Here is a 26,649-nt window from a genome sequence, read left to right on the forward strand (position 1 = left end):
GCTGGTTGAGGTGTCATGTCAAAGCTTTTGAACAGATCTCTGTTTTGGTCTTACTTTGGGAAATATCCCAACTATAGAAGGGGTGTAATACATGAAAGTTTCATTTGTCATCATATTTGTCCCACCTGAATTTTGGGGAAAATGACCAGTGATAAAAAGGTGTGCATTCAGGTATTTTTAAAGTAAGATCAATGCACAGCTATGGCCTTTTAAAAAGATGACTCGTGCCAAGTTTCAGCTCTATAGGCAGTGGCGTACCGTGGCCGCTCCAACCCCGGGGGGCTGAAGAAGAAACAATTTTGCCGCCCCTTCCTTAACAGCCCGAAAAGGTTGACCCAATTTTTTTCATGGTCGTTTGAAAAAGTGAAGAGCAAAAAAAAAAAAGAAGGAATTTAGGAGCTAGCGCCCTAAAAGCAACCTTTTTTCATTTTTAACCAAATCTGAGCATGACACCGTAGCCGATGTTTCTACCTTAGGGGTTGAATATTAAAAAGTGCAACTTTAGTGAAAACACAATTTTTGGAAAATATGATAATTTTGGAAAAAATTAAATGATTTTGAAAAGGGATAACTGTTGGGCTTACTTCATGTATGTTGCTTTCCCATCTGTAACTGCTTCACTCAGATCCAAAAATGTAGGGGAGAGCTTGTTTTTGTATGAGGGGCAGTTAAAACATATTGGCATGAACTTATTGCCCCCTGCCAGAAATGTAACAGAAAATAACAATGGAGCCATTACTACATTTTCCAAAGCACATAATATGTTGCCATTTGGAATAAATGTTGAAAAATAACCTCTTAGACCTAAACCATTTGTAGTAACTTAAGTTAAGGTATCATGTCAAATGCCTCAAATGTTTTGACAAAGCTGCTCTTCTTTCAATAAACAAGTAGATACAATTATTGGTAAGCTATAATGTGCTTCTTTTTCAAACAGGTAAAAAAGGAAGTTAAGGCCCTGCTACTCCAATGTGCAACCCCAGACTCTGTGATGAGGCTCAGCCAGTCAAAGCTTTTGACATTAGAAGTAGAAGAAATCAGTGATGTCTATTTTAGCCAAGACCATTCCAGTCTAGAAAGCTATCTGCAACAATGCCATCTGCATGTGGACCAAGACTCTGCAACTAAGGATATTATGGCCTTTGTAAGTATAGTTACTTCTTTGCTTACTATATAAATGCACATAAAGAAAATAATACATTCAAAGTGCTTTATAAAATGAAGATTTGATTATGATATCCACCAAAAGTCTAATTCTTACCTACAAATACTGAAATGTTACTTACGAATACAGCATAATACATGACATGTGTAATGAAGTGTCCCTACCAATGGAAATTAATTGTCAAAAACTTTAAGCGGTACCCCCGGACAATATTATTACCCATATACGGATTCATTCAACAATTATTTATTATGTAATTTTGCTGTTTAACTAATTGTATATCAAAATGAAGTGTTCAAAATCTTGCTAAAAGCATCAAAAAATTTTGATCTAAGGTAAAAGCACTTATTCATTTGGACGTACCATCTGAAAAAGATCTACAAACTACCATTTTATTCATTCATTATCATAATAGCAAAATTTGAACCTCTAAACTCAATATAGAAATTGTTAAATCGCTCACGTTACCTACAAATACCCGGGTTTCTTCACCTATCATTTTTATAAAGCATTAGGTGTATGCGTATAATTCCTAATATTCCTGAAAACAGATATCCCACTCGTTCTTATACAATAAGTAAATTTATTCATACTCATTTGATAAATAAAATACAGAAACTGACCTAAACTTCATTTTCAAAAATAAACTAGCATAAATTGACTAAGATCATATTGATCGCGTTATAAAAATAAAAACAAATATTTTCTGCTTGAGCTAGCATTTTCCTGACACACCGTGGTCTATATACATTACACGAAAAAAGTGTTAATGGGAATATTCCATTTGTTTTAGGTTGATTAGTATTGCGATAGTGAAAGCATCCTAGTGGTATTCGTAGGTAACATTGGGTTTTGATGTCACATTTGCTATCACATGTCCTGGATTTATTTTTCAAGATTAGTGATGGCACTTTTGGTTCCTATAAGGCCAACATGCCATCAATCAATGGGCAAAAGGAAAAAATTGTGGAGACATTTTTATTTTGGACTTTTATTTTTGGCCCGTGGATTCAACCATATGTGGGGCTTATGTTATCATCCAGATGGTTGCCTGGTTGTTTGTTTGTTACTTTGTTTGGCTGTCCGGGCAGAAGCAAATTCATTAATCCACTCTACAGCTCTAACGCACTCACCGATTCACTTCAAACTTGGTACAGTGATAGGATATGATGGCACAATGTGCTGTATAGTGTTGTGTCATGCATATTTATGAATATTAATGAGCTGATTTGCATATTTTGCCTAATTTTTCATTAATCCACTCTGCATCTTAAACGCAATTACCGATCAACTTCAAACTTCATTATTATGTCTTCAGAATCTTGCATCCTATACTTTGTGCATAACATGGCTGTCCGATCAATTTGTGTATCGGTCCCCTGGAGCTACAGGGTTTTTGTGTATCGGTCTGTAACCTCTTCATAGAGTGCACAGTTCATATACTTTATATAATTATGCAGAAGTCTCCATGTATGTCTATTTAGGGGTAGTTTTTTTGCCATGCCATGACAAAAAATCACACATTTTTGACCAAAAATCACATTTTTGACCAAAAATCACATTTTTGACCAAAAATCACATTTTGACCAAAAATCACATTCTTGACCCAAAATCACACATTTGACCAAACACATTTTTGAAAAGAAATTGCATTTTTTTAAGCAAAATCATGTTTTGACCAAAAAATCATGTTTTTTACTAAAAATCATGTTTTTGAAAAAAAAAAGATTCTGAAGACATAATAATGATAAAATTGGACGGATACTTTCACATGATACCTGAATTTATCGATCTCGCTTGAGTTTTCAAATATCACGCTCGACTTCGTCTCGCATGATATTATCACACTCAATCTGTCCAATTTTATATCAAACTTGGTTTGGTGATTTGATATGTTGACCTGGTGTGCTGTATAGTTTTGTGTCATGTTATTTACATATTTTTGAATATTGATAAGCTGATTTGCATATTTTGCACACATTTTCATAAATCCACTCTGCAGCTTAAAGGCAATAATCGATCAACTTCATTATTATGTTTTCAGGGTTATTAGGAGTTAAGAAAGCCTAATAATGATAATATTGGATGGCTTATTTCGCATGATACCATAACATATCGGATTTGTCATACTAATATCGAACTCGCCGTTGGCTCGTCCGATATTTTTATGACTCATCCGATATGTTATGGTATCATGCTCAGCCATCCAATATTATATCAAACTTGGTTTGGTGATTTGATATGTTGACCTGGTGTGCTGTATAGTTTTGTGTCATGTTATTTACATATCTATGAATATTGATAAGCTGATTTGCATATTTTGCACACATTTTCATAAATCCACTCTGCAGCTTAAACGCAATAACCGATCAACTTCTAACTTGGTATTGTGCTAGTATATGGTAGCCTGATGTGCTGTATAGTTTTGTGTCATGTTATTTGCATATTTATGAATATCAATGAGCTTATTTGCATATTACTTATTATTTTTATTTATAAACCTTTGTTATCTACACCTTTATGTGGGGGGCCACCTTAATTACGAACCGCATAATTCTAGTTTCAGACTAGGGCACGTTATGTGCGTAACGTGAATAGCAGGGTATCAAATTCATGTAAAATTGGTGTGAAAGGGTATGTTTTTGGAGCTCTTACGTACTATTTAGGTCTATTTGTGCAAAAGAATAAGCCTACAATAATATCACGTGCTCTGTAAAAATATCAATATCGATATCGATACTATTCGTCAATTCAGCCCCAAACCAAATCGCCCACATGCCAATTCGAACCCTGTATATTGATGTACAAAAACAGTTGGCAAAATTTAACTATTTCGTGATTTTCTCCATAACCGTTGTTTTTACACCCAATCTGTATATTTAGATGAATTGATGTCTTGCATTCGGTCACAAACCAATTTGTTGTACTTTGTGCAATAACCCTCTATCTTTTAAACCAAATATCCTAAAGAGTTGTGTGATATGTCGAACTTTTCCTCTTGTCATAAAGAACAAAACAAGTCAGCGTTCGTGTATCTGTACGTAGCTGTAGTTTGTGGCCCTCACAACACAGGCTTCCAGTGAGCTGCCGGTCCTAGGAAATGCAATATTACTGATAAATATATAAAGATGGCAAAATCAGTAAACCAGTTTAAGTTACAAATAAAGAAAAGTCTAATAAAAAATTACATCTAATATTTAGGCATTATTTAATGACCTCACCCATCCCCCCCCCCATCTCCACTCCAACTATCAATTTCTTGTGTGAACTGTGGAATGTCTATATGAAATGTTATAAATATTTATATTGGTTCTTTCTTTGCATGTTCTTCTCCTCTTTCTTTTTTCTTTTATTTGTTAACTTTGTGTAATTGTATGTTGTAACTTAAGGCATTGTAAGGGGGTGCTCGCTTCAGGCCTTTGGGCCTTTTGAGCATCTCCTCATTCAAATGTCTCTTTTATATATATTTTGTATGTTGATTTGAATGAAAATAAGATGATGATGTATGATGATGATGATATACATCATTTCCTACAGAGTCGTGAGATATGTCAAACTTTTCCCTTGGTCATAAGGAACAAAAAAAGTCTGGTCGCATATCTGTAGGATCGTTGGTTAATAAGATATAGTCACTTTAAAAAAAAAATTTTAACCAAATATCCTAGAGAGTCGTGCCATATGTCAAATTTTTCCTCTGGTCATAGGGAACAGAAAAGTCAGTGGTTGCATATCTGTAGGATCATTGGTCAATGAGATCTCGTATAGTCACTTTTTAAATTGTATGCACTTAACCCTCGGCTCTATCTTTTTAACCAAATATCCTCGAGTCATGCCATATGTCGAACTTTTCCTCTGGTCATAAGGGAAAAAAAAGTCAGTGGTCGCATATCTGTAGGATCATCGGTTAATGAGATATAGTCACTTTTTTGTACGTTATGCACTTAACCCTCTTTTTTTTACTTCTGGATATCGTTTGGAGTCAAATGATTTTTCATTTTAAAGCTTATGATATAGTTTCTAAACACGAAATAAAACAAAATTGACCGCGAGCCGACTTTACAGCTGTTTCGTGATGGACAGTCACATATATTCATTAACATATTAAATCGTTTATCCCTTTTGGTCAATATCGAATTGGTTTGTGGCTGACTTAGCTTGGGGCCAAATGCATGAATTGGCATATGGCCAAGTCAACTGTGGACCGAATTGGTTTGGCGAATCGACCTGCTTCCATGCTGATAGCGGGAAGTGGCGAAAAATTACGTACTTTTACAAGGCAAAAAGCAACTTTTCTAGGCATTGTTGACATGGTGCCTTCGCCCAAGAAAGTTTCCTACTATAAAGACCTAACTTTTGAGATGGTTTGTATGTTTGAAGGTGCAAAATTAACAATAAGTTTAAAATAACGCGACCGGTTTACCGCCGGGTTTAGCAAGTCATCATCAACGACTTTGACAGATGACATCAGACACAATCTCTGTCTTGATAATATCGACATGGACTACTAAGTATATTATAGAGCACGTAGTGTGATGGACTGGAAACTTGACGCATCGATCTGAGGACAACTTTCAAACATAAGTTTTGATAGTAAGACGCTGTTTTACTTAGCCTATATCTGGTGGCAGCAGCATTTTTCTACAGTCACGTGATAATGGCACCGGCGGATAATACACGGGGAACCGACGCTGGTGTCCACATCTTTTTTTTTCTTTCTTTTTCAGTTTTTTGTATTTTATCAGTACTTGGAGCTGGTGGGGGAGAGAAAGCATTAAAATACAGTCAGGAAAAAATACAACTCGAACCAAAGATGAAGGCTCCATTTCAAAATCAAAATTACAAAAAACAAAACAAAACAAAAACCCAAAACAAAAAAACAAACACACCAGACAATGAGCAGGTTGAAAGACCCACAGAAGGAAGATGACAAAACAGAGTCCTGACCCAATCCGAATCCTATTTTGACCTTTACACAAATAAACCACCAGCCCCTTCTTCATCACATACAATATTTTTATAAAAACATCCAGTGTTATGGTATAGGAGTTGCAAGGGCCTGATACTTTGCTGATATCGAATGATGAAATTCGCCATCTTCCTCCTGTGAAAAAATTTGAAGAATAGAAGGCTGACATTGCGCCAAAACACGCAGGCCTATGTAAGTGTATAATTAGGCCTATTTAATGATAAAATGAACTACCACTGAATGTTCTTGTCAGTGCTGCAGTGCAAAACTTCTCTTTAACATTACATTAAAATAATAGTTACATTGTAAATTGGAACTGACACCAATTTTTTTCAGGAATTCTTGTTTCTTTAACCATGCATAAACAACTGCTAAAGTATTCTAATTGACATTGACACCTTAACTGTTTTAAAGTTTTAATGATGTATTGATCAATGATTTTCTGAAATTAGTGGGTTGCCAGTCCTATTCATTTAAATTAATTGATAAATACCAAAAATGATGTTTGACCACTTTCCTGATGTCCTATTGACTCCAAATTCAAAACCTGGTTGTTTATTTCTCCGCAATTTAGCCAGTTGCCAAATTGAATAAATTAATAAATTTAGGACTTATTTTTTTAGGGATTTTACCAACTTAAATTTAGGGAATTTTGAGAAAACAATTTATTGTGCACCCTTAAACTATTGTTTTAATGGAGGCTACTACTAGTACTAGGTAAGCTCTGTGAATTAGTGATTTGCAATGGCAATTGGTGTGATTAAAAAGCAAGCTCTAATGCAAATTGGTATTTTGGAAACCTTATTTCTTTGTCAGATGGCGGAGCTCTGTCAAATATTTTTAGGAAAGCTTTATTTTAAAGAGCTCTATCTCTTGCTACAGTTCATATGTACGTAGGAGGCTCAGTTTTCAAGTTATGAGCCTTTGAAGTTGACACTTTTACATTCAAGCTAATGTAATTTTCAGGCAATATCAGACAACCAATTCTTGACTATTGCCTGCCCGATCGGGCCAAGCTAAAAATAATATTTTGTCGCGGCCTGCTGGACTTGATTGTCACCCAAAAAAACACGTTTTTGGCCCAAGGTATTTCTAAAATTGACCAAGGCAGCAGCTTCTTATTTATTTTATGGTTAAAACTAAAAAGCACCTGTTTCCTAGTGTTGCTTAGGGGTATATTGCATCAATTAATTGTTTAGGGTTAGGGAAAAGACAACTACTTGTTTAGGGTAGCAAATCACGCTACTTATACTTGTTAGGGGTGCAAATTTTAGTCTCAGCAATACTTGTTTAGGTGCTTTTTGTGGGACCATGGACGCGCCTGATACCCCCCTTCACCATTACAGTGCCCCCCCAGCAAAGTCCATTGTACACTTGCATTTATAAATATCCTTGCGTATAAAATCCTGACACTAAAATTGTGCTGCTTTCTCCAAACACTTATCTCCTTGCGCTGCTTTCTCCAAAAATAGTGCTTTCCCCACCACTCACTCTTTCTCCAGGAAACAGGCTTCTTTCTGCTCGCTCCACTTTATTGACAGATGTTTTGTTGCAGACTCCAGCAAGTCGACAGAAGAATTTTAATCCTTTGATTAGGAGGAGCACATTCGCATACTCAAAATCTCCTTTGTTGCTGTGTTAAATGTACTTCTTTTTGAAGCACAGTGACGACCAACACATACATGTAGAGTTTACAATCTCTCATGCCATTCTGTAAAGCCCAAACTCCAGCTCTCATATTTTTATAAAACCCATCATCTATTAATTACAACACTTCCTGTGGGTGATTCCCAATTATGTCATTTCACAATCTATTATCAGGGTTTTTCCCTTGATGGTGCAATGCACTGAACATTGAGCAATATGGAAAATCCCCTATGATATTAATAACTGTGATTGAAGTTGTTTACTGTAACCAAGGGGTTTCCCCTAAAACATGTTGTAATACACAAACTCTTGCATGATTACTTCCAAGAGTTTTCCCCTTATCTTACATTTCTCATGACATACTTTTTAATTGTAAACAAAGAAAAATAATTATATTAAATTACTGAGGGCACATCACAGTAACTTTTAATCCTCTTATGAAGGACGAGCATCCACACAGTAACTTACCTTCAACATTCCAAGTATTAATCAACGAGTCAGCAGCTCACTCATTTGAGGTTACGCTTGAACTACAACTTCAAAGATAAGCTTGTCCACATGGACGCTATCAACAACAACTGCTTGTAGTTTTGTGTCATCCATAAGAAATCTTATGGTTAGTAGTAACTTGAAGTCAACTCATTGATAACTTAACCACAACTGCATCCACACCAGCACTAATTAGAAGTTTATCATCAAAGTTTATAGCTACAACGCTATCAATAAGTTAGGCCCATGAAAGTCAATTCCGAGTTTATCGTCCCTTTTTTTTCCCAGGTTGGTGAGGTGACTTTTTCATTTTTTATTATTTCATCAGATTTCATTATTGACCTAAAATGCATGTTGATTTAAAGCCACACTCATACATGTTATTTATAAACATGTTTTTATATGGGTAGGGACTAGAAAAGTTAGAAAAGAGCCTGGTTTTGCTTCCAAGTTATGACTTTATATGTTTTACAAACAACAATATATGTTTCCAATTGCTAAAACTGGTGAAAACACTGATACTTTGAAAATAATGAATTATTTTGGCATTTTTGAAAATTTGACGCGGGAATTTTTGGTTTCCAAAAAGTGACGCTGGCGGGGACGATAAACTCGAATCGACTTTCACGCGCGCTTTATCAAAGACCGTATGAACGTGACTTACGTTAAAACAGTTAATTGAATTTTCACTAGTTTTCACAACTCTTGAGTTTTCAATTTAAAATTGGTCACAGGTTACCACCCATTCCCGTCTCCTAGGAAAAAGGGATTGGAATCAACTTGCAAACGCTCTTCATATTCCTGTCAACATTATCTTCCTTCAAAACTTCCATACGGAGCAGCAATTCTGCAGTGAAGTTAGGTAAGAGTGAAAATTCAAGTATTTTTTGTTTGTCCTCATTCTAATAAATATTCTAGAACTTCTGCAGTACTCTCTTTCTGTGTGAGACTAGTATTACCTATTCAGGTATACTAGTCTTCAGCAACTTCTAACCTGAATAATTAGCTTAATTTAATTGGTATTTCATTATAGTAAGGGGGCAAGTAGAAATCCGTAGAATTTTGATGATTAGAAGATGCCACCTATCTAGGTATGTTCTACACACGTCTAGGAACAGGAAAATCTTTGCTGCCAATTTTGGAGATGTGGCAAATATATCTTTTCTTTTTCGTTTCTTCTATGGAAGTCTCGCTGAATCTTCTCAGATATGATTGCTTTAGTTACGATATTTATAACTTCATCACATCACCAAAGGGTCCACAGATGCTGTGAGGGTGTTTGTCAGGGCAGTAACATTCTGTTTCTGTCGACATACTTTTGCATCTGACGAGCTCATGATGATGCTTTTTCTCTGTAGATTTTAGATCATCCATTTGCCAAGCCTCATTTGCAATATGAGACAGCTCTATTGCAACAAGAAAGAACTTTGTGCAACAAAGAGTATTTTGAGTAATGCCAACAAGACCTCTCCGCCTACTTTCATAATTCTGCACTGAAAACTCATTTGGGTTTGATTTTATTGTTAGTACATAGCTATGGGCTATAGAACTACGAGAAGACAGAGCATTATTTGTCAGTTTCTGTTTCTGGAAGAATAATACTTCAGATGAAGTGTAGGCCTACCTAGTCTTCCATTTCTATGACTTAAGACATCTTGGTCCAGACACCGGCGTCTTGGTACTTGGTCCACCCGGCGTCTTGGTACTGGCTGTAAGGCGCAATCCAAACCTTGCAGCTGACACAAGTATGGTAACTCTGAGTGAGCCACCATAGAAACATAATATACAATGCTTAAAGGGCCATCAAAAGCAGCAGCCCTTCCTGGGTTTCATGCCTTGCCTGGAGCCGACATTATACTGGGAAGATGCCAACCATGAGATCATTATAACATTGTCCCAACTTGGTGTGATAGACACTGTTTTTGAAGCCATAGTGATGCCAGGTTTTCCTCCAGCTCCAGATGCCGTCAAATGCTGATAATATGGTCATACTTGGTGTACCAGTGTACGATGCATGTGGAAAATAAAGTGACTGTTTTGCACAGACTTCTGTACATGCTTTGAAAGAACTATGTGACAATGCTCCTTCTCTTAGTCATACAGAAAATGACTGTGACAATGAAGAGGACCGAGATAATGTTTTTCTAGATGCCACCAGTTAAAATTACGACTCTGTATGTTATTCATAGATGTGCAAGATATTAAACAACTGGTATTTGAAATGGCTCTCACCAGGGCTGTCATTTTAAAATTCATGGTGGCAACGATAGGACCATGTTGTATGTTGCTCACGAGCTGAGATATAGGGCAAAATATAGTAAAAATGGCAGCCATTTTGAAATCCAAGATAGCCGCCCTCTGCAGCATCTCCAAAATTGGCAACAAAGATTTTCCTGTTCATAAACATGTGTAGAACATATCCAGGTAGGTGGCATCTTCTAATCATCAAAATTCTACGGACTCCTATAGTTAGGACACTTTGCCACCCCACTTATACTGTATCACTTCATTCAGGTTTTAAACAATTTAGAAGTGAAAAAGAAACTCTAGATTACTTGGAGCCAAATTTCTGAAGAAAATGAAATAAAAAAATCCTTGATTTTCTAAAATCAGGTACAGTATTCTTTGTAGACTAAACATTTCCTTCTAATTTCAAAATAAGGTAACTTATCAAGAACAAACTTTGTTTCCTTGGCTTAAGGGAAAGGGTATGAACGTTTGGACAGTATTTATTGTGGGACATTAGAGCACATCACACATTTCATTGCATTCTGAATACGAAGAATGTCCTTCTGATATCAAATAATTTTGATTTTTTGAAATTCGCAATGTATACACATTTTATGGCAAATCATTAAAATTGATATTTTTGATATTTAACAGTACTTGAAGTAAACTTTATAAATCTGATGATTTATACTTAAAGTGTATGTAGGTGGGATGAAAAGCCGACGATCAATTGAAAATTTTGACCTTTCGTATTGAAGATATATGGATTTTTTTCCAAAACACCAAAAAAATAGGTCTTTTGGGAAAAAATCCATATCTTCAATATAAAAGGTCAAAATTTTCAATTGATCGTCGGCTTTTCCTCCCAGCTACATACACTTTAAGAATATATCATTAGATTTATCAAATTTATTTCGAGGACTGTTATATATCAAAATTTGAAAAATATCAAATTTTAATAATTTGTCATAAAATTTGTATTATATCGTGAATTTCAAAAATGAAAATTATTTGATATCAGAAAGACATGCTTCAGATTCAGAATGCAATTCGACACGCCTGAGGTGCTCTCATGTCCCACAAAAAATACTGTCGAAACTCCATAAACGCTCATTCTAGATCCCTTAAATCACCAGAATAAAGCATAACATTTTCTATACATAAAAAAAGGATATTTGACTCCATGCATATTCTCTTGTTGGCATGGCACAGGGAATTCCTCACCAGTTGCAAAATGAACCCAGGTCTGCTGCTCATCCAATGTGATGATGGACATCTCAACAATCAACTCATAGCATGTGCTTCTTACTGTGTACAAGATGAGAAAACTCAAGCCAAGGAATTAGATGCAGATATGAAACCAGCTCATGTGGTGTTTGTCATTCAGTTGGCCATGGAAAGTAGAGGTTTCACAGGGTTTCGAGGTAAGAAAGATGGACCAAATAAAGCTGTAACCATAATCACATGGTAGCTGTAACCAGCAAGTTCTAAAAATAAATAACTAATTAAAAGGGCATTTCGTGATCCACAGCCTCATCCCCCCACTTTTCTTCAAAAAAAGTTGAGATTTTTATACCACTGGAAACCTCTGCCTACATAATGTTTATATATACCAAAAATGTCTTGCAGATTAATTCGTTCAGCAAAAATATCATCAAATTTGAATTTTGAAATTACAACAGTGGCCTATGGAGCAGTACGTGTAATACACATAATCATACATATAACTCACAAACGCAAAATCGGAATCAACTGAAATTTTGGGAATAAGCTTTTTTCGTGGATATCTACTGAAAATGTAATAAAAAGAGGATGCTAGAATCACAAAATCCTCCTTTAAGATTAAAAATATCTTACAGCCTCTGTGAGACTATATTTACACATAACATTAACTTGACATTTATTGTTCCGATATACCATGAATTTTTTCGCTATATACAAAATATATCTGAAATCATGTTATTTAGTGTCCTAAATTTAACATTTTAAAATTCATAGCCAAAATTAGTGGAAAATAATATCCAAAATCTAATATCCATAATTTCTAACCACGGCTGCAGCGCGAACTACGAATTACTTTTCAGTTTGGTTTTAATTATGCCCAGTGCATTCTAATCGAGACCATCTGTACAAATTTACTGAACCTAATCTGCTAATGCACACCATGACAAATTCATATTTTCGCAATTCTTTTGTTTTTTCCGGATGACAGTATCAATTAACATAAATATTGTTCTTTCAAGATGTTTGATTTTTTTTGCACTAGCTTACTATGCTGGAATGGTCTTGGCTAAAATAGAATTTAGACCCAGACACTGAAATACAGAAATGCCTCACACCAATTTTTGGACCTCTTGTCAGTCATTCAGAAAGAAAACATAATTTATTCATGCAATGCTTTGATAAAATTCATTGGAATCAGCCAACTAATTTTTATTGATGTATATAGTCAACTTTTTCGCTTGCAGTAATTACTCGACCGAGCCTCCCAAACAACTACTTCAAAAGCCAGTTGCACCTATAAACCAAAAGTTACCCACACAGGGAACTATTTCGCCAGGACTGGATACTGGCGATGCACTATCTAACGATAGAGAAAATATAAAGACTACATCTAACGATGCATCATCTAACACTGGATAGAATATAAAGGCTGCATCTAACGTTGAAAATATAAAAAGCCGCAGACTTACACTTTCTCATTTTCATATTATATTCATATTTAGATTACATGGTGGGCATCAGCAGAAACCAGTGCCCAATCACATAGCAGGCAAATACCCACGAAGATTGGAAAAACTAAATAGAATTTTATAAATTTAAATTTAATATATGTACATTAAATTGATCATTTTAGAACAATGATCCAAAAAATGCCCCAGGTTCCTTGACACACATTGCCATGCTATGAAACTTATGATATAGCGTATACATCACTAGGTTATGATGCCTATTCTAAATACGGTACAATAGGACAGCCTACCCTAGAAATCAACGCGACAACCAGCCAGCTGCACAACCTCATAAAAACTTGATTGACACAATATTTCCTTTTTATTTATATTTTGTTGAACAAGAAAATTCTGAGGGCATTAGTAGTTGGCCCCTGTCTAGCTATCCCATGCCAACCTGGTGTTGATTTCTTCCTTCCCACTGTACACAACATTAATCAACCAAAATACCGCCCAAGACTGAAATGGCATAAATTGAAACAATTTTACTAATGCTTCTGAAGAAGAAGCAAACTTAACCACACTATTTTATAACGATAATCAAAATTTATAACTGCGCCACAGCATAAAACGTGTTGCTGAATTAGAACTGAACCTGAAGTGATCTACTCACACACTCTCACACCTTGGTCATACTATTTTACGCATGGAAAGAACATCAATATATTCTAACCCGAGGGCTCTCAACCAATTATGTTTTCCTTTCTCCTTCAAGACTCAAAATGGCAGATTAAAATCAATTTTATTAATGCTTCTGAAGAAGAAGCAAACTTCACACTATTTTAAATGAGAATAAATATTACAGCTGCACAACAGAATAGAACATGTTGGTTGCTGAGATAGAAACTGAAGCTGAAGTGAATCACTCACACACGTACACCCGTATATTCATACTATTATGCAACACAAAGAACTGTGACATCCAACATATTCTGATTTCATTTCATTCTTAATTACATTTTGACTTATTAAATTTACCTTTGTGATTGTCTCACTCTTGCGATACTCATTTTTTGACACCCTGCCCACTATTTTAATCAGATCAACCCTGACATAAAGGGAGTGGTGGGTGGAATAAAAAAAAAATTACGTTCACTCTCTATGCTCGACTGACATAGAATGCGTCCTTAGCGACAAACTAGCGCTAGGGCCTGCCCGCGAAACCATCACGTGACTTCACTATGGAAGACAATTTCAGTCGCAGGGATAATTTTATGTTTTATTTCACAAGCAAATTAAACTGCATTTTCAAAATGGAAGCTAAAATATGCAAATACTTCCAACATTTTTGTCCAAAACTCCTTTATAGTTTACATTGCCTGGAATCAGCTGGGTGCCCTTCCATTGACAACAAAATCCACAGGGAAAAATATGTTAAAATGTACTAAGAAGGTCCAACATTTTGAAAAATTCCGCTGAAAAATTGGGCCTCATAACTGCTAAATTTTTGGTCTAAAGTATATAAAAGTATACATATTTAGAGTGGCAAAGACATGATAAATTCATCTGTGAGGTCAAATTGGGGTCAAAATGCTTATTTTTGGAGAAAATTTCCCAAAACGTTTTATTTTTGGCCTAAATTTTTTCGGTCAATGTAACAAAAAATTCTTGGGCCAAATTTTTTTTAAAATTTTTAAAAACTAGATAAAAATATCTAGGACCAACTTCACCAAAAATATTTGAAATTTTTTTTTTTCTGACTTTTTTATGATTTTTTTTAAATTGGCAATAGACACAAAAAAATGTTGTCTCAAAGCTCTCCTTAACAAAATATTATGACACATGACCCAGTTCTTTTTTCACTTAAATGTCAATAATTTTGTTTCAGAAAGGACATGTTCAAGTTGTGGTACCATCCTCTGAAGCTACCACACATTTTCCAAAAGTTTTTTATACCATTTGATCTTCGTCTCCTTGGGGACCTGTGTACTTTTCCAAAGGTCATGTGCCATCTTATAGTGGATGGACTATAGTCCTATAATGTTAAAAGCATTTGACATATGATTGAAAATCAATATACTTTTCAAAGCCTCCAGGATTTTACAAGTGATTTGCCAAATCAAAACACCCTTAAATTCATGAAAATTCATTCATGTGCAAATTTGGAACAAGCACAGATACGCGAATGAAGTGGGAAAATGGCAAACATGAAAGCAATCTGATGAAGACAAATATGACATTAATAAAAATTCCTTTTAAAAGGAATGGGGTGCCCAATGGGAACTTTGATGTGATGTGCTGAAATCGGGGGGAGGGGGGGGAGGCACTCCCACTTTGGAGGTGACGCGTATGTAAGGCTGTTAAGACCGCAGAAAGCAGAATCTTGGTCAGCGATCAAGTTACCCCGATAGCTTTATTCCGTCCAGGTTTTCGTGTGGAGGTAACTTGATATTTGACCAAGATTCTGCTTGCTTCGTTAAGACCCCCCTTTTCACCATCGTTCTCACCAAAAAAACCCATTACCAGCACATGCTGTGTCAAAAGGTAGGACACAGTAGCGTAGCCAGCGGGGCAGAATGCCCCTCTGACAAAAAATGAAAGAAAATCAGGAGGGCAAAGGAAAAGAAAAAGGGCAAGGAGCCAAAATAGTGTAAAATACAAAATGATTCCGCGCACATTGTAACAATATAGCCCGTTTCAGCCGGATAATGGGCGAAAATAATGTAAAATACCAATAAAGCCTTTTTCGGGAGCTCAAAGACATGCAGTCTCTATGTATTGTATGATGCAACTGCAAATTTTTCGTCTGTGCCCCCAAAATTTTATTTTGCCCCCCCTGACCAAGAAAGCTGGCTACGCCCCTGGTAGGACATAAGTTTGTGGGTGCTTAATTTAGCAGTTGAATTTGGAAACCATGATTATATAACCTAGGTATGCTAGCAGTTGACACTGGACATGAGATGAGTTCATAAATACTTGAGGGTTGGAAAAGTTGGAACCTCAAACATCAAAAAAAAATTTGATCCCCCCCTATATTTTATGAACACTTTCTAAATTGGCCTATATATGATTTTTTGATCATTAATTTGGTGGTGCAGTACAAAAAATCTCCTTTAATCCGTGTAACTACTCTTTTGCGTCATATTTGCAGGAACTGGAATCTGGAGCTCCTTTCACATTGATGATCTTCAACCTGCTCAACCAAACCGACCTGAGATAGCTAGACTGAGAGGCCTCAGCATCAAGAACTTGTTTGAGAGAGATCCAAGTTTGCATGCTGCTCCACAAGATACTGTAGAAGAAACAGGACCTGTAGAAGATGAAGTTGGAGATACAGATGATGAAACTGAACCAGGTACTGAGATGAAAGCCAGCAAGATTAACAGTAAGAATGTTATAGAATAGAAGAAATTCAGCAAGATTTTTAGGATAGCTATAAACTACAATCAAGGAAATTTTGGCACACTTGTTTTCCAATAAATAATCTATCATAATGCCCCTGTCCGACATTCCTGTCCCCCACCCCCAATGTGCCATGTCGGCAGCAGAAGGAATCAATTGGCCGTGTTATGCAAGATTTGCTCAAGACTTCCTTGTTGTAGGTTACTAACCCTGAGATTTGATAGGCCAGATTATGTGGTTATTAGGAAGATGTTCACTACAATTACAATGGGTCCTTTCAATAAAAACAAAAGTTGCCAGAAAAATGTTACAAATTTTTGATTTCAATTGCCAATATGTTTTCTGATATAACCACTAACTAAGAGAAAAAGTGTGGGCTGAAATTGTGTGGCAAACCCAGTATAAATCCTCCATAGAACTAGTACAATGTTCTCCCAACATTGATTGGTTGGGAAAGAGGAGGTTGTATGTGGAAGAGGAACATTAATTGAAGCAACACTCTCGGCAACACTATTAATATGTGCAGTGTGGTAAGAAGAACATGCAAATTAGGTCAAGTGTTCAGAGACATTTTTTCTGAGATTTTAGATTGTGAATTTGTGTATCTGCAAATTTTATTGGCTAATTAAATTTGAGTACAGCACCTTAGGCTTGTTTCTCACAAAGTATTTGAGGTCATCAAAGTAAATTACATCATGTAAAAATCAGAATTTTGAAAAAAAAAAAAAAAAAAAAATGGAGGGTTTACTCTGAGCAAATCTTGCATAATTGCTTAAATGTTCAAAAACAGTTCTGTATTTTGATTTCATAAAATCAATTTTATATTATCGAGGAACATTTAGGGAGTGTTCATTAATACTTTGGTAGGGGGGCTGGTCTTCCTCAAATTTTTTGCTCGAAAACTTTTTGGACCCCCCCTCGATGGACCGCTTAACTTTTTTGACCCCCCTCTTCTGACAGACAAAACTTTTTTGACCCCCCATTATTGTATAACAAACATACTTAATACTTAACATTGAGGGAGGCAAATGGTGGGACAATTGCGCATGAAATACAAGCACAAGGAAATTTTCATTTTATACTTAATTTAGATTTGTCCCAAATCAGGGTGTTTATCTGATTTTACAGGGATAAATGAAATAGAGGATTTATTTGGAGGTTCATAAGCACAGCAGCATAATTAGGATATGTGGCTATTATGATAGTACAAAATAGTACAAATATGCGCGAACCGCGCAAAAAATTTGGCCATATTGAAGCTTGAATGGTCTAATATTGTTAAAATTGGAACTAATTTATGCAAAGAGCTAAAATGGTCAAATATGAGATTAATTTGGTCACGCAAATGTACACAGGTATTTGGCCCCCAAAGACCGTGGCACCTGGGACTGTACCCACTCTGCCCTATGGTAAATCTACCCATGGGCCTATGTGTACAAAATAATTTTGCAATGAGAAAGAGTAAACTGAAGTGTGCAGTTTACGTGCAAAGAAATCCAATTTATTTGCAATTTTTTCTTGATTTAGTTGTATTTTGATCAGATTGGTACATAATCATGTTTGTAGCCTATACTTAGATAAAATTCTATGATAAAAAGTGCCAATATTTCTCAGACCAACACAGATGTTGCTGATCATCTTTAATGTTATATTAATTAGAAGATATGTGCACACTAAGTGCCATCATTTTTTCAAACAAAAGCACTGAAAACCCAAACTTGCCTATGTTAAAAGTGATACAGAGGGTCTCAGCGCGCGAAAATTTTGGGTTTTAAAGCAGAAAACTTTTTGGCCCCTCCCTTTCCTACCACCTAAAACTTTTGTTTTGGTCCCCCCCTCTTTAAGGTCCAAAACTTTTTGGCCCCCATCCCTTTTTACCAGCCCCCCCCCCCACCAAAGTATTTATGAACACTCCCTTAGGTAAAGGGTAAAAAGAGGTGAAACCAGTATAGGAAATTACATTTTATTTGCTATAAAGTCGCATAAAGTTATCTGAATGGCACAATCTTGATGAGGTTTAGGGTCACTCAGTATAATGTAATAACATTTGGAAACACATAGGAAGTAATTGTAACTTCATTTCAAAATGAGTGCATTGAGCAGTGGCATATAGTCAAGGTGGAGCTACCCTTCCTCCAGTGAGAATTCCCTTGGCGTCCTGATATTTAGAGTTGTTATGCTTCCACCGGAGGTAATATACTTCCTGGTTGTCCATCCGTCTGAGGTTGCGAGTGCAATTTCTTGGAACTGGCATATATAGTGATGTAATTTAGGGAAGGGGTGGCAATTAGCAGTCTTCAAATTCCAGTTAAAATGACGTGCATCAAGGTGGAGGTATTGCAGCTGACGCATTATGTCAAGAACCACACAATCTGAAAACTGGCCTTCTTATACTTTTCAGCATATTTTGACAATTTTTGTTAAATCTTGCCCCCTTTGAAATTGCTTTGCCACCCTGAAAAAGTCCTGGCACTACACTACTGTGGTACTGAGAGCATATTAATAAGATTTCCTATTACATCATTCCTCATAATATCTTCATTATAATATCCAACATGGCAGTGCTCAGGCAACAAAACTCGATTAAATCCATTTTATAATATCAAAAAGATTATATGTTTATTCAAAAAACAGAACTTTTGCAAGTAAGTGGTCCTGCACAACACATAAAATCCATGATTATACTTCTTTTGTCAGGTCAAGAAGGTGAAGAACAACCAGCTAATCAAACGACACAGCAATATATGCCTCATAGACAAAGAAGTTTTGTAGACAAGAATCATGAAAACAAACTTGTTGTGTCTGAAATGGCTTCAGCACAAGAAGGTACATCTGCAGCAGGTGAAATAGGACCACTTGTCATTGATATTGATCGCCTTCTCCAAGACAGTATTCTCAGTGCGGCATCTAGAATATCAGACAGTGAGAGCCGAGCTAAGAGAACAACTGAGCGTATTGCACTTCTCAACCAACTCTTCATGGAATCTGAAAACACAGAAGGTACTTTGATTAGATTTAAATTGGATTGATAAACAAGTATGATTGACAGTGTGTGTTAGGGACAAAGTTCCCGATCAAAGTTCTGTTAAAAATGCAAACTATACATAGTTGATTTTTAACTCTGGCTTACGCGATTAATAAACTGGTAGATTCTAAAATCAGAATTGTTCAGTATTGAAGTGCCATTATAATTATACCATTATAATATGTTGTATTCAATAATATAAGCCTACGTAAGCAAACACGAGAAAAGAAGACTGAAGAATAATGTTTTTATTAGCATTTTCATTCGTTCTCGTACATCACATTACGCCATTGGGGAATCCCCCTCAGTGATATCGTCGTAAGTATCAGTACGGTATTGTTGCGCGCAAAAAATAGGTCTTAGAATTTAATCTTTCACAGTTTAATTTCAGTTAATATTCTTTTTAGTGAATAGTAATTTAACATCAACAACATAATATTAAATTCATGAAATCTTTCTAATCTTCTGAAGCACACCGCCGTGGATCCGAGTTGATTTCTATTTATTTCGCATGCACAGCTGGATTCATCCGCTGTTGTTGTTGTTGTTTTATTTCATGGCTTAATACTAGGGTCATAAATCATAACTCATGTTAAATATTTAGCATCAATAATATGTATAATGCAGGGATAATGCATTATGAATATTTCTTCCATTTACTTTATTAGCAAGTGAGTCAAATATTTGTATGTGATTAGGCCTAAGAAGAGAACAGAATGGTATAATACATAAACAAGCTAGCTCATTGATGATGCAGAGGTCAATTTCGCGACTCAACTTCCGTTTTCTTCCCTGTATGCGCATTCAGTCAGAACGGAGTGAGTTTCTATTGACATTCACGGTGCTGCGTCCCCGCTTATTTTCCTTCCTCAAGAAGAAAACGTTACTGGTAAAAACTCGCCTCTGTTTACCGGTAAATAGCGGGGAAGGTCAGTTTATATTGAGCAGAATTAATCCCTTTACCGTCTTTTTACCGGTAAATGGTCCAAACACGCTAATAGAAATAGTGGTATAATATTAATAATTGTGTAATGTACATGACCATTGACTTTTTTATCCCTTGGGTTAGCAAACAACTTGTGATAGTTTATAACTTTATCAAAGTATTTTTTTATTAAAGTATTTTTATTGAAGTATTTTTTTATTAAAGTATTTTTTTATCAAAGTATTTTTTATCAAAGTAAAACCTCAATAACTCAATTTACTCAAGGGTGCTTTCTTGGCACTTGGCAAATTCTGAATCTACATACCCTCCTCTAATACTTAAAGCAAAAAATGTCCTTAGTACACAATTTCACAGTTATACTGGTTCTTCAATCTCTATCCTCAAATATAACTCATTTTGCACCTTTTTAGGTGTCTTAGATTTTCTGCATGTGATCAAGCATCGATTGTTTCAGCTTATAAGTGAACGTGAGGAGAGACGAGGTGGTCTTGTAGATGCATGGCTCAGTACTGAAGCCTTGAGAGTAGCTGATGTTCAGAAGAGTGGCACATTCAGGTAATGTCAAATATAGGGTGGGTTATTTTTCAGTTGGGTTGTGCAATGGCCAGGATTTCATTTATATTTTGTTTAGTTTGATTGTAACACTTTGGGTTGGTTAACTGTTCACTCTTTCCTGTATAATATATTCAGGTACCTCTTGTAGCTAGCAATCATTCCTCAATGGTATTTATTTGCTCTTGTTCAGGATGCAAAACCCCATTTTGTTTTTCACAATTGAAATGTTTAATACATCCAAGTGGGTATCAAGTCTGGTACTTAAAATTATATGCATGAGTTACAAAATATGTTGCATAAGTGTTATAGATTTGAAACAGTCATTTTCTGTATACACACTTTTTCATATATGATGAAATTAGGTTTCTGACAAAACTGTTATTTAAAAAATAAAAAATAAAACTTTACTGTGATTAAATTACCAATGATTCATTTAAGTTTACAAAATGTGAGAACCTGTGTACACGTCATCTAATAAAAAATAGTCATTACCCTCAACCTAATAATTTATATATTACTATTACACACTTTTTGTCTTGTCTAAACTTGTTCAGAAATAGTCTATACAGTTACCATTTGTGTCTTTATTGTGTGTATGTGCTAAATTTGATGTGCTAAAGTTTCGTATAACAGATACCATTTCAAAAGTGTCATACTAGTGAAATGAACTTGGTAGCAATGATCATTGAGTAGGGGACTTAAAGTGACCTAAAAAATGTTCAGGTCAAGGGTCATCTTGTGGTCAAAAAGGGAATATGAAAAATATAAAATATAATTTTATCACCTGAAAGTAGGTAATAGATCATTACCAAGCTTGGTCAAAATACTTCACGGCATGTGGGAAGGGTCAAGTTGGGTGTGAAGGACAATAAGTTAATGGTCACCCAGGGGTCATATACACAATTTGTGTGAAATTTCAGGAAATGGCTCAATTGGACAAATACTTGCTGGAAACCAATTTGGAGGCATGCAAGATCATCAAAGGTCATCTGAATGTCAAATTGCAAAATGTTCCAAGTTGATTGAAACTGGGTAGAACTAACCATGAGGATGAGGAAAACATGCTTAAAATCATCGTTTTATCCCTAATTAGGATGTTTGTGGATATGCGCTAGAATATTGCTGTATTACACAAGCACATGGCAATTTGAAGTCATGGTTAGTTTTAGGCTACTATAATGATGGATATTGTCAAAAGATGTTGCTAGAAAGACTTGTATAATAGGGGACCAACCAAGCCAAAAAAGTTTGAGCCAGATTGCATAATTTTTTTAAGTTGTGAATGCTCATCAATTCAGGTGAGGCTTTTTGCTTTTGCTTCAGGTGCTCTTGTTGGGGCAAGTAATCTGGAACAAATTAACATGCACATTCCAACCTCTGCTTCATTACCCATCATTATATTTCATACCCACAGGAAGGCAATCTGGCAAAGACTCATAGCCATTGTAAGCCCACTCCTAGCAGAACTTGTAGCCTTCTCTGATTGCAGTGATAACCTGAGCCTTCTACTGGAACATGGAACAGGTCATTGGCAACATCAATTATGGCTAGCTATCCTGCTCGATTCAGAGGTGACAACACTCCGATATGACAACTTCTTATCACCTAAGCAAAATATACTGAGAGAAAGGGCACTGGTGAGAGTTGCGGGAAGTAGTGATAAGCCTATGACAGCAAAACTCCCATTCTCATGGCTGCTGAAGGAATTTTTAGAAACAATGCATGAACATGCTTTGGACCTAAAATGTAGGTTTTAGTGACAAGTTATATGTTTTATAGGCTCAGTGCCAGTGTTTACTCTATGGCCATATTTTGTCATTTGGTGCAAAAGAGAATTGTCATTCTCAATGAAAAATTGTACAATTTGACCAAACTTATTTTAAAAAATTCAAAGACGAAAAAAGTCATTTGGCACACACAATTTCTAGAAAAAGTGAACACTCCTCAATACCTTGCTCATTATTTTATAAAGATATGTCAGTGCCTGTTTGAACAACATCATTAGAGATCTAAAGATTATGTAAGGTTTTTTTTCAGAGGTTTGATCATAAGCAGAACCCATAACAGTTCTAACGTTTAACTGAATTACGATCATTAGCCTGAATTCCCAATCTAAAGTTTGTTCGGCTTATAATTGTATTAGGTGAAAATTATTCAGTTTTGTTACAACATACGCTCCCGTAAATTTTACATAAGCGTGCGCTAGTCATGCATTACGCAACACACAACTAGTGTAAGTTGCCCAACTGCATGCATGCCATTATATATCAATACACAATGTTATATCCCTGAGTCTCATTTTTTCGCCTATTATAAGCCAAACAAACTTTAGTGGAACGAGGAGTCATATGTGTCTAAACGTAATCAAAATTGCAATTTTTTAATGGTTTATAGCACAGAAAATATCACAAATTGTGCATTATTCTCACTGTAAGTATACAAATTAAGATAGGCCTACCTCTAAAACCACACACAAACTCAGCTTTTTATTTCTTAGTGGCATAGCGTGTGACGGTATTTAGAAAATTCCTTTGAAAATTGACTGAAAAATGGCTAGTGTCTCTAAATTAGTCCCCCATAATATGACTTGCACTACACATTTATTTAAATCATCATTTGCGGTGTTGAAAGTTTGTTTGTTTAACAAGCACATAAAGCTTTAGCTACTTTTGACTTGTTGTGTAAATACAGCAATGAACCAAGCCAGCAATCTTGAGACAATATTTCAGAACCTTGTGATTGAGTCTCCATGGTGCCAGTTGCTAAGCCAACATGTCCTTGCTGAGGTGCAGGAAGATTTCATACAGAAGTATCTAGCAGATTTCATCAGAATGAAATATAAGACCAACCTTGAGAAGGAGAATGTAGAAAATGAACTAGAGGTAATGTTATTTTGACTTCAATCATTATAACTCATTATTTCAAGACAGTATCCAATATGTAAGTTCATACCTGCGTGTAGATTCAAATTTTTATTATTAATTTAATTAAGCTTCAGCACGAATTTCAGCTGTAACTTACAGCAAATCCTATGTAGGCCATACTTGCAGGTCTCTTGGCACTAGAATTTAAGAACACAAATCGACGACTCTCTGATATCTGCCAGAAATGAAATCAATCACCCACTGCATAATAGAAGGAGAAACACCCATGTTATGTTGGTGAAGGCAATGTTATGGTCGATTACAGCAAATGCCTTTGAGAAGTCCATCAAACAAGGATGCTGATGTTATATGATTTTTCTGCACCTGATGCCAAATGGTGATAAACATATCATCTAGCAGTGTGTGGTTGATATTTTCATTCTGGTATCACTACAAAATGCCAGTCCCATAGAGATTTGTACAAATTTTGCCTTAAACATCATGTTTTTTTCTCAGGAGCAACTGGGGTCTTAGCTGCAGCTATGATGTTTAAAATCGGCCATTGTCTGATCCCTCTAACTAGGAAAAACAATAGGTTGACCATGTGCAGACCATCATTTTATTTACGACTGGGCCTTGAAGTCAATGATGTCTGGGGCTCACATACTCTATGCAATATATATAAAATGCTTTCTTTACGGTTTCTTAAAATCATTAAAAATACTTTGATCCATCACAGTCTGTAGTAGACTTGCAGGATTGCTTATCATGACCAATGCAAAATGTGGATTTTGAAAGACAGGTTGTTTTTTAAACCACAAAGTTTTCCTACAGTTTTCCATGTAATTTAAGTCATGTTCTTCACTTTTGTGTGAAGTTCTTGAATGCACAAAGTCAGTATGGAGAGCCTGTCATCATTCCAAACTTTGTATGTTGATTTAAATAGTGCAATAATATAATCATGAAGCACACATATATTTTTACTAATGTGGTTGCCCACAACACACCATGAACTATTTATTTAACATCATTCTTTGATCTAATATCGTAAGTCAATTAGTAGAAAGATTAAAACATTCAACTGCACAGTCTATCTCCAATAGAAGTTGCTTTGACCAAGAGAACTGGAAGTTAATTCTGTGAACAAGAAATTTTTTTGTTAACTCAAATCATGCAATATTAATTTCCTCAACAAAAACGTTGCTGGACTCGAACATGCCAATGACTTCAGAAAGCATCAGAGCCCAGACAATAATTGATTAACCAACTCCCAGATGTCAGAACATATACATGCACTTTAAACGGGGGCTTCATTCACTCAGCTGTCATATGGAATAGCCTCCTGGAGTATGTTGTTGGTGACATCTCTGGTAATTGTCTTCAAGCCTTCAAAGCTCAAGGGCATGAATTTCTTCTTGCTGGACCAAAACTTTTGGTCCTATCTTTTATGCTTGAGCAGCAGTGAATCATTTGATTGCCCATTGGTGCTTCCTTGTTCTGATAGAGGAATTGTTTACTACTATTACATTTTTATCACAATAGTGATTTCTTGGAGGAGAGGATAACTTGAAATATTTCTGATGGACCCTATTTAACTAGGATTTTCTATAAAAAAATACCAATTTTTTGCAGTTATTGCACAATTTTAAATATGGACACATGTTTGAGGATTTTCTGTGAAAACCCTAACCCTAAGTCTATAGATTTGTTGAGAAACATAGACCCATTTGGTTTGCAATTCCCTGTATACTTCAACATGGAATTAACCCCTCCGGTTACGAATTCTGCTATTTCAGTGTGTGTACCAAGCTCTGGAGAAAACCACTCAGTTGACAGGAAGAAGATTGGAAGCCCTTGAAGGTTGTAACAAACTTGTCCAGCTCTTGGTATCTGTGCATTTGTCCTATGTACAAATACAAGGCAGACTCTCACACTTTGCCAGGCTAATAGAATTATATCCAGCATTACTTGATGAATCCAATGTGGCAAAATTAATAAAACAAGAAGGGCAGATGGTAAGTAAAACATGCGGTAACATTGTGTACACAAATTTGTACCTCTATTATATTAAAAACTTTATTGTATGTATTTCTCCCATTGTATTTGGATGAAGTAGTATTTGGATAAAATGAAAAGAAATGATTTCAACTTGTATATAATTTTATTAGGCGATCATGATATCAATTTAAAATGAATGGGAACCCCAGACTGAATTGTTTCCCACATCTGGGAGGAGGAGGCTATTTTGCTTAATTGTTGGTCCGGTTTGGGCCAGGTTATTGTTTCTATAGTTCGGAGAATTGAGTCCAGGTCCAGGGCAAACATTTAAAACTATTTATAAAACAATGATAAATTAGATTTATTACTTAAATAAATAATAATAATAATAATGATAAGAAGAAGAATAAATAATAGCATAATTACATCCATTACATTAACTGCAAGTCTGAATCTGTTTAAGTACACTGAATCAACTTGTCATGACAGTCTAGATGCTGTTGTAGTCTGCCATACACGGTTGTTTGATAGCATGTAAAACTATGTCATTTTTAAGAAAAGGTGAACACTGATGGCGCTTTTTATATTAAATCGTATTTTCATCTTTACAAGGGTTAGGCACTGGTATAGCTTCATTAAAAATATTAGAAAAGGAATAACAGATAGTAACGACATTTTCAAAAAACTTTTT

General features: G+C 35.6%; 1 protein-coding gene across 1 annotated transcript in view; it reads left to right on the forward strand.

Moving 5' to 3' along the window:
- The window catches only part of LOC140166723 (E3 ubiquitin-protein ligase rnf213-alpha-like), a 123,215-nt gene that overhangs the window by 51,987 nt on the left and 44,579 nt on the right, over positions 1–26,649 (forward strand). Inside the window, exons 18-26 of the mRNA XM_072190221.1 lie at positions 938–1,144; positions 9,002–9,129; positions 11,709–11,920; positions 16,320–16,553; positions 19,268–19,570; positions 20,952–21,096; positions 22,511–22,842; positions 23,788–23,978; positions 25,757–25,975. Coding sequence (XP_072046322.1) covers positions 938–1,144; positions 9,002–9,129; positions 11,709–11,920; positions 16,320–16,553; positions 19,268–19,570; positions 20,952–21,096; positions 22,511–22,842; positions 23,788–23,978; positions 25,757–25,975 — 1,971 coding nt within the window. The remainder of the gene's footprint in view (positions 1–937; positions 1,145–9,001; positions 9,130–11,708; positions 11,921–16,319; positions 16,554–19,267; positions 19,571–20,951; positions 21,097–22,510; positions 22,843–23,787; positions 23,979–25,756; positions 25,976–26,649) is intronic.

This window comes from Amphiura filiformis, chromosome 12 (genome assembly GCF_039555335.1).
Source record: "Amphiura filiformis chromosome 12, Afil_fr2py, whole genome shotgun sequence".
NCBI lineage: Eukaryota > Metazoa > Echinodermata > Ophiuroidea > Amphilepidida > Amphiuridae > Amphiura > Amphiura filiformis.